Below are 9,283 nucleotides of genomic sequence, written 5' to 3' on the forward strand. Positions count from 1 at the left end.
TAACGAGCTCTTCGGTGGGGAGAAGGGGGGACGGGTGGGGCCGTGGGGTGCGACAGCGCAACAAACGTCTCACGCGTGCACGCGTGTTCCCCGTGCGCCGTGCGCAGCCGAACGCCGGGCAGCGCCCGTGTCGCGGACGAGCGCCTCGTCTACTGCAGCCTCCCGCGAATGCGCGGCGGCGACGGCGCCGCTCCGGGACAGCCGCCACACTCGCGCCACGACAGCCTCAACCGCCTCAACGGCAACTCGCGAATCGCGCGGGCGCAAGGCGGCGGCGGCGGCACGAGCATCGATCGGGCCGCGAGCCCTCGCTCGCGCCAGGGCTCGCGGTGCGGGAGTCTCGCCCAGCTCTCGGCGCAGTCGAGGCACGGCAGCCTGGTGCAGCTGGCGCCGCACTCGCGCCAGGGCAGCCTGGCGCAGCTGACGTCCCACTCGAGGCAGGGCAGCCTGGTGCAGCTCGCCCCGCACTCGCGCCAGGGCAGCCTGGCCCAGCTGACGTCGCATTCGAGGCAGGGCAGCCTGGCCCAGCTGACGTCCCACTCGCGCCAGGGCAGCCTGGCCCAGCTGACGTCCCACTCGAGGCAGGGCAGCCTGGTGCAGCTGACGTCGCATTCGAGGCAGGGCAGCCTGGCCCAGCTGACGTCCCACTCGCGCCAGGGCAGCCTGGTGCAGCTGGCGTCCCACTCGCGCCAGGGCGGCCTCCGAGACGAGAGCGTGGGCGCGCAGCCGCTGAGTCGTGGGAACAGCATGGACTGTGTGCTGGAGGAGGACTGCACGAGCGCGTGAGGGCGCGGGGACGCCGAGGCGACGCCACGCGTGCGGGAGCACGTGCGCATGTACACACGCATGCAGGCGCACGCACGCAGCAACAACAACAGCCGCCATTCACGACACATGTGCAAAGACAAAACAAAGACAATGACCCCCCCCCCCCCCGTGTAACCTTTAGCAGGCTGTTGCGGCAAGCGCCGTTAGCAAGTACTATGAAGGCCGGCACGGCACACGAGGGGGTGGGTGGCCAGCACACCGCTCCAGGTATTAGTTTGAGGCTGAGTCGACCGAGGAGAGGCCCATGACCGGTTCAGATATCCATCACTGTTGTTGGTTGTGAGCGGGAATCGAACTTGGGTCAGTTTCGTAGCTCAGTGCGTTAACCACCACATTTCTGCTCCCCATTTGCACAAACACGTGCGCACAAATACACGCATGCCCACGTATGCACGCATAAATCTGCGTAGCAATATCAACCCTCTGATGTCAACCCACGTGTCCACCCTGGCACAAGCCTTCCCATTCCTAGCATCTGGGCAATCTTCTGGAGTCACAAGGGTCATTGACCATACTCCGGATCTCCTCCACTCACCAGGCTCTATGTTCATGTAAGGTTCCTCATTACTGTTATGGATCCTTTGAAAGCCTGTAGGTCCTGGATCAAATGTAAGTCTTTGGGTCTGGAGCAATTAACCCACTCTAGATGTGATGAATCGTTATTCGTCTGATTTGAGATTCCGTTCGAGAATCAACTCTTTTTTTAATGGCATTGTGGTGCATGTAGCGCCTCTAGTGGCTGTAGGCTTCATCTTAACCAATTACAGCACAATAACAATGTCCAACCCCTTGTCTGCCCACTCATGTTCTGTTGATCATGGGGGCTATTTGACCATACTTCACTACCCTGGTAACGGGGGAGGAGAGGGGGACAGAGAGACCACGGCGGAGTGTGCAGGACCAGTTCAGGTATCACTTGACACAGTTAACCGTGGCAGGGAATCGAACTCGGTTTATTCGCAGGTCCAAAGCGATCGATTCTCGCACGCATGGCTCGATGCGTGCGTTTCGAGTGTGAGAATCGGTACACGGCTGCTGTGTGGTGTCACAATACTGGCCTGGGCCTCCCCTATGTCCACTTGGGCTTTAAATGAGTACCCGGTGTGGTGTACGTGTGTGAGCATCAGTATAGGGAAGACAAAGGTGGGCGAGCGTGCATGGCGCTGGCCACGCTGGGATGAAAACCCTCGCATGCAAAGTGGCCACATGCTCGTCGCAGTTTTTTTTTCTGTCCAGAGCACAGCGGTGAGAAACTTCGTATTCCTGTGGGTGGATTCAGTCAATTAAATAAGCACAACTATTGCTGCCAACCTGCCCAGCACCGAGTGGTGCAGGTGATTATTATTATTGACCGGCGTCGTCTTCGTCACCACCTCGCCGGTGTTCACGTTGGCAAATTCCCGCAGGGCCCATGGAGAATGCAGAGAGATATCTGGGGCAGGGGGCGCATTGTGGGATCGTGACGTTGACAACGACGATGATGCGAAAGTAACAATGGTGTATGACGACGATGTTTATGGACATTCGTTTAACCACAATTCAGAATGCGACTGTGGCTGAGCAGTTATGATTCAGAGGATGACTGCGATAGACTGCAGGGCATGGCGGTGCACTTTGGAGGTAAAGGTTGGTGGATAGTGTACGGTCGTGAAATTCCCAGTCGCTTAGAACTGCACGTTGGCCAGGAGATGGCAAGTACAGCAAGTGGATTTGTGAACCCATCTTTGCGGACGTTTCAGTGGTATTCGATCGTATTGCGTGGCGGGTTTTCTCCGGGGCGCTCCCGTTTCTTCCCGCAAAGAAGCAAGATGCTCCAGAAATCGGCCAAACATCACAACGCAGGGCCCCCCCACCTGAAGAAAGAGCCTTGAGAACCAGCGAGGTTAGCCTGGATTCCGTGCATGACATCGCTATCGATTGTATGAAACAAAGGGAAGATTACCGTGTAGGAATTTTGAAAACTCTCGTGATGTTGACGTGAATGTTTGTGTATAGGCCTTGCGTGTCGTTAGGTCTGGTGCTGCATTTAAACAAAGAGAGAATTTCACGTTTTCATCACTGGTAAATTATCGTGACGATTAAGTTCGACGGCCAAAAGGGCCTTACGGGGGAAGGAAAAATCCTTTTGCCTACAGCATCAACAGCATTCGATAATGAGCCCCACACCCTGCTGGTGAGACCAAGAGAAGTCAGAGTTTGGCTGCTTAAACAAATGCTGTTGGAAAACGTTGTTTTCTGAACGCCAATGGGCAGATAGAACTACATGTAATTTATATATTTTTGTGGTGTTTATTTATTGTTTTATTTCCCACAATCCACCAGGGCAGCGCATAATGATGTTTGCATGAAGTATTTGATAAATCGTTGACGGTTGAAGTTGACCAGAAAGGAAAAAATATATATAACGTAAACTTGAGTTACTCTTGAATTTCAAAACGCAGTTTACTGTGAAAGTGGAGGGCTAAGAATGGTAAGTTACAAGTAGGGGGCATGGTAAGGCACAATTACGGAGTATTTTAAGGCACAGTGGGCATGGTAAAGCACAATGAATAACAGGGATATTAACACAAAACTATAAAATACATATTTGAGTATCTTACCATCCAGGATTTATCCCATGAATGTTAAACTTTCGGGCACAGACTTACAGTATATTTATCATACGCTGTGTTGTATACAGCTGTAGTGTTTAGGCTGAAGTAATGTTGTAATTCATTTTATGCCTGCAATCGATGCAAAACAAAATGATATGGTATTATTTTAGGTGTTAAAATTGGAGCAAAATGTCAATGTCCCCCAGGTCTCACACAAAAGAGGGCCCAACAATGGGCCCGTTTCTTTTTTTAGACGGTCATGAATCAAGGGTGATCACGTGGCATCCTATCCCAGGGCCATCAGCCCCAGGTATTCCCGGAACCTCTGGGCAGCCCTGTTTGTGATTGTATTGTTGTGTGAGCCCATCGCATCACGTTTGTTAAAATTTTAACTTTGCAATGGCAGTTAACTTTGCAATGTATTCAACGTTAACAAAACAGCTCGGTCTCCATTTTGGTGGTTCTGGGCCAATGGTGGAAACTCCACATTCCTATGGCAGGGGAAAGTTCAACCACTGGACAAAAAGTGTTGACACTGTGTGTGCATGTATATATGTATGTATGCACACAAAACCTAAGTATTTTTTTAAATGCGTTATAAATGTGGCAAATGTTACGCCAGAAAGTGATGAGCAATGGCAAAAGGGAATTTTTTTTTGATGAACGTTGTTTACTGCAAATAGATTTGATCGGTGTGTGTATAGTCGTGACAATGTAGGGCAACACATCCGCCTGCAGAGGAAACAGGTGATGTCTAATGGTGGAGTCTGTACAGCCAGTTGGTTACTCATCGTCATTATATGGTACTCGGGTTTCTTCCCATGTATAATAGTGATGATCATTATTATCATCATATGTCCCAAGCAGGACTCGCCAGCGGAGTAGTCTTGAGACTCAGTGAGGGTCTTCCAGGCTGAAAGAACCTAAGATTAAATAAAAAAAATCAACACATTCATCAAAACACTAGCTTTCAAATAGTATATATATCCATGCCGTTTTGGGCAATTGGTAATCTTAATAGCACATGCTGTATGAAGAGGATCAACAATCCGAATCACACCGATTATTATTTAATTTGTTATTGACGAATGTGTTGAGTTGTTGTGCTTGCGCGCCGCTGTTCACCAGAAGAATCGACAAATGATCTGTAAGATTTAAAATTGTAGCATTCTGTGTCCAAAATTTTAATGTAAAAACATTGCAGGAAATGTCAGTGGCCAGTTGCATATCTTAAAATCTCACTTAGTTGAGTGATTTTAATTGGAAACAAATTTACACTTAAGTTGTATGCAACTGACTGCTGAAGAGTAACCGATTTCATGATCCCCAACTCCTGAGTCGATGAGATTTCACGCATTCTGTCCCAAGAATGTCTTCTTCGAGTATTGCTGTAGCGAATGGTAGCGACCTCTAGCGGCTGCATGATCTAAAAGACATAACGACTTGAAAGAAAAAAAACTTCATGTTGATTCTTGCATGTGCGATCGATTTAGTGCGTGTATCATAAGCTTTAGAATCGGTATCAATCAACGCATCGTTGCAATGCATTTGACAAACTGTCTTAAGCACAAATTCAACATTAATCAAAATAGTATGAGCATTATGAGAATAGGGTTTCCCATTTTTTTCTGGCAACAAAACAGGTGTTAAGATGTTAAAACACCAAACTGAAACATTTTACAAGGAATCATGTCTGCATTAACCACAATACTTGTGGTCAGAATGCAAACAAAAACTCATTGGTCCACACCAGAGACAGCTTTCTTTTTAAGCCTCGTCTCAAACGTTGTTAGACCAAAGGACGCCAGAAAAAAGGGGGAAAACGTATTCTCACATCTTGAAGTATGAGCATTAACCGCGCACTTGCATGGGATATGCTGTAAGTCCTCGTTTAACGCAGTAGATGCGTTCCTGAAAAGTGCCGCTCGAAGCAAAGAACGCGTCAAGTGAAAACAATTTCCCCATACATAACGTACCGATAAAGTTTGTACGCACGCACGCGGCGAGATGTGCGGGACAATTAACTGAGGGTACGCCGCCACGTTACCGTATCATTCATTCCGCTCAGCCGCGCAGCTCAAGAAAGTAGTTCGTCATCGACCACCCAGAGACCGCGCTATAACGGCGCACGTTCCGCATTCCATGCGCAAAAGCGGTCCCTGATGGACACTGGCGGAGCCAGTGGGGGGGGGGGGGGTGGCACGTGCCCCCCAATGATCCGATTGAAATCCCTAATTTTGATCGGATCATTGGCGGTTATTAATAATAAATCGGCATTTTGTGACCCCCACTGCCACTGTGTAGCATATTATTACGTGTCGGGGACTCTATGAGATGATAGGACCACAGTCTGAGTCCATAATTGGCAGTAAGTAACGGCAAAGCAGTTCTAAGTGACTCACAGAGTTGTGCGCAGTTGCGTTTACAGTCCACGACTTCCCTGAAGGCATGGACACCTTCAGCGAGCGCGATGCCGATCACACAACGCGGTTCGAATTCGACCCTCGATCGATGGCTGCGCCATCGCCGCACATGCGGCGAGTAACAAGCAAGGGACAAGTCCTTACTAACTAACTACTGTAATTTTTAATTGCCCGAGGGGTTGCCCCCCCCCCCACCTGAAAATCCTGGCTCCACCATTGCTGATGGAGTAACCGTAAAAGACGCGTTGTGTGAACGCCACGCGTTAAGGCGTTTCCGAAACTTAAACGGGCACCTTGCCCACGTGCGATGACATCATAAGCAGTCATTCAGTCGTAGAGGGTGATGTCACCGCGTCGAAGCCACAGGCGTGGTTTAAGGGGCGATGACATCGTGCGTAGACGCGGGGGGGGGGGGTTACATTTAAATCAATGGGGGGGAACTCATCTTGCGGAAGATTCTACCAATAAAGTGCGAGTTACTCTTCCGAAAGATGTGTGGGCCCATTGGTTTGTATTGGATGTTATTTTTTTTAGAATTACATTTCGGAGGGAACATTTTCTTATTATTATTGGGAAAGGGCGATCATATGTACCGGAATGTCCTCGCCAAGAGAAACGTTTCTGGTTTTTTTTCGTTTCTACTAACCGTTTGGGGGATAGAGCGTGACGGACGGACGAATGGACACTGGCAAATGATATAGATGAGACTTGTCAGTTTGACAGGTCAGGCAAAACGGCCAATATCTTTGTTTACAGCTCATCGGCAAACCAACAACTCCTCCTGCATTGGCGTGTTGAGCTTGTAATGACTTGGGGTGTATTATTTTGTATGTGTATATATAAGATGAACAAAACACTGGACTTGTAAATAAGTGAAAATGTGACATTGTGAGAACAGTAATTCATCTCAATAGCAGTGTGAGCCCTTCGTATACTGTACTAGCAATGAGCCTTTCCAGGCCATTTGTCATTTAATGCATTAGCGATGTGTAGCATTCGATGTAAATGTTCCACGTTCGTACGTGTTTTGTGTCAGTGTCTGTCGATGTGAGCGTGTAGATGCGTGAGTCTGTGTATGCAGAAGTGCGTATCAGTGTGTATATTGCGTGGGTTGTGTATGTGTTACTGTGTATGCATCTGTGAAGGACGCTGCTACCGGGCAGTTGGAGGCAGGCGCCCTCTAGCCACAACAGAGGGCAGAGGAGCAACGCTCACAACAACGAGCGGAGCGTCAGGCGGATAAAATGCAGCAAGTTAGCACAGTGGGGGGTACAGCTGGTGGTGCATCTACCGGTCATCTTAGTCAGCCAACCCATGGCACCTGGGTTTGTCCCGAGACCTCCTATCAGCGAGCCTTCGACACTTCACGTGGCAGCCTCAAAGTGCACCTAGCCTGGCACAGGCGCCGTGGTGACGTCACCGCCACTTAGTGGCGAATGGCGGGGGTATTGGTATGCATGTGTGTGTATGTCAGTGTGTGTGTCAGTGCATGTCTGGGGAGCGGTAGTGTAGCGATTAGCGCGCCGCGCTACAAACCCCGGCAACCCGAGTTCGAGCCCCGCTCACGGCCACCAACACCAGCGACGCTTATCTGAACTGGCCCTGGGTCTCCCCTAGGTCGACCTGCTGCGGTGTGTAAACATCGCGACGAGGGAGACAAAGGCGGCCCGGCGTGGTGCCCCCTCCCCCCCCTCCCCCGTGTGCCATGCCGGCCTTATTAGGTGCTCGCTAACAACACTTGCCCCGAAAGTATGTTAAGGCTCTTAGTCTATGTTCGTGTATGTGTCGGTCCTGTTTTGCCCGTGTGTGAGTGTGTGTGAGAGTGGCAGCGTGTGGCAACGTGTGCGTGTCCGTTGTGTACGAATGTCTCTGCGCGTGCGTGCGTATGCGAGCACGTGTCTTGAGTAATTTGCCACGTCAGCGCGTGCGTCACTGTGAGCGAGTCATAGGTGCTCGCAACAATCTGGGGTTCTTCGTCGTGTGCGTGTGCGCGCGCGCGCGTGCCTGTGCCATACTGTAAATAACGACGCCACTTTTCTTAACGCCATGTGAGTTCTCGACACTTTTTTGTGAAATAAAACGTTAAATCGGACGAGCTGTACAAATCCTTCTCTGCGCCGGGAATTATTTGACGACGCCGTGGTTTGTGACGATGCTCAAAAAAGGGGCTTTCGGAGTTATACGGTACATGGGACGTTGAGCCAACGTCTGCTGCAATATTGCCACGTTCCATGACGAACGTCCAAGTCGCGCACCCGGAATAATGCAAATCCACAAATTGTTTTGGTTTCAGATTGAATCCGAAATCGTGACGCCACAGGGTATGACGTCAAATGTGGTGTAACCTGGCATGGAGTGACCTCACTCGATGATCGGGTTCAATGTCGACGTGATGATGTAAATGGTGCACACGGTCCACGTCTCCGAAGATGCCCTTAAGAATCCAACTTTTCCATGTAAACCCATCCCGAACGGGAAAAAACGATTTTACAATACACAAAACTACGGTCCTCGCGACCCACCATTGTTCGTCTTTCCGATTTCACTAAAATGATCTTTGTTTACATTGGAAATTCATCCATTCACTGGCGGAGCCAGTGGGGGGTGGGGTTAGCACGTGCTGCCCAATGATCCGATCGAAATCTCTAACTTCGATCGGATCATTGGGGTTTATTAGTAATAAATCGGCATTTTGTGACCCCCCCACTGCCACTATGTAGCATATTATTACGTGCCAGGGACTCTATGAGATGATAGGACAATAGTCTGAGTCAATAATTGGCAATAAATAACGTGACTTTACAGAAAGAACCAAGAATATAACGGCAAAGCAGTTATAAGTGACTCAGAATTGTGCGCAGTTGCGTATACAGAGTCCACGACTTCCCTGAAGGCATCGACTCCTTCAGCGAGCCTCGATGCCGATCACACCACGCGGTTCGCAATTCGACCCTCGTCATCGCCGCACATGCGTCGAATAAAAAGCAAGGGACAAGCCCTTACTTACCGAAACAACTCCTCTATCATTTTTCATTGCTGGAGGGGTTGCTCCCCCGTACCTGAAAATCCTGGCTCCGCCATAGCATCCATTACGCGCTGTACGCACCTGCTGATTGCTAAAGGTGTGCCACGTGGCGTGGCAAAGCCTGGAGACGGACTCTTTAATGGATGTTTCACCACTGCTTTCGACCTATGAGGCCACGGAAACGCGAACAAGAAGCATAAAGGCAATTGAAACACCATGGGACTCTTTCGTCAGCATCAAGATATTTCAAGATATCGATGCCTTGTAATTGGTGTCTATTTGGTGTTTGAACGTCTTAACACCTCATCTGTTTATTCCAGATAGGGCAAACGTTTTTTTTTTAAATATGTAATTAAATATTTTGCTACAGCCGAAAGGGCGCCATAAATATGTAGGGCCGTCCATAAATGACG

At 49.6% G+C, this 9,283-nt stretch overlaps 1 protein-coding gene across 1 annotated transcript in view; it reads left to right on the plus strand.

Moving 5' to 3' along the window:
* LOC116946589 (frizzled-3-like) overlaps positions 1–7,937 on the plus strand; it is a 28,281-nt gene extending 20,344 nt beyond the window's left edge. The window contains exon 8 of the mRNA XM_032961645.2: positions 108–7,937. Coding sequence (XP_032817536.2) covers positions 108–786 — 679 coding nt within the window. The 3' untranslated portion in view covers positions 787–7,937. The remainder of the gene's footprint in view (positions 1–107) is intronic.
* The last annotated feature ends 1,346 nt before the right edge of the window (positions 7,938–9,283 follow it).

This window comes from Petromyzon marinus, chromosome 27 (assembly GCF_048934315.1).
Source record: "Petromyzon marinus isolate PM22_M1 ecotype Great Lakes invasive population chromosome 27, UKy_Petmar_22M1.pri1.0, whole genome shotgun sequence".
NCBI classification, from domain to species: Eukaryota; Metazoa; Chordata; class Hyperoartia; order Petromyzontiformes; family Petromyzontidae; genus Petromyzon; species Petromyzon marinus.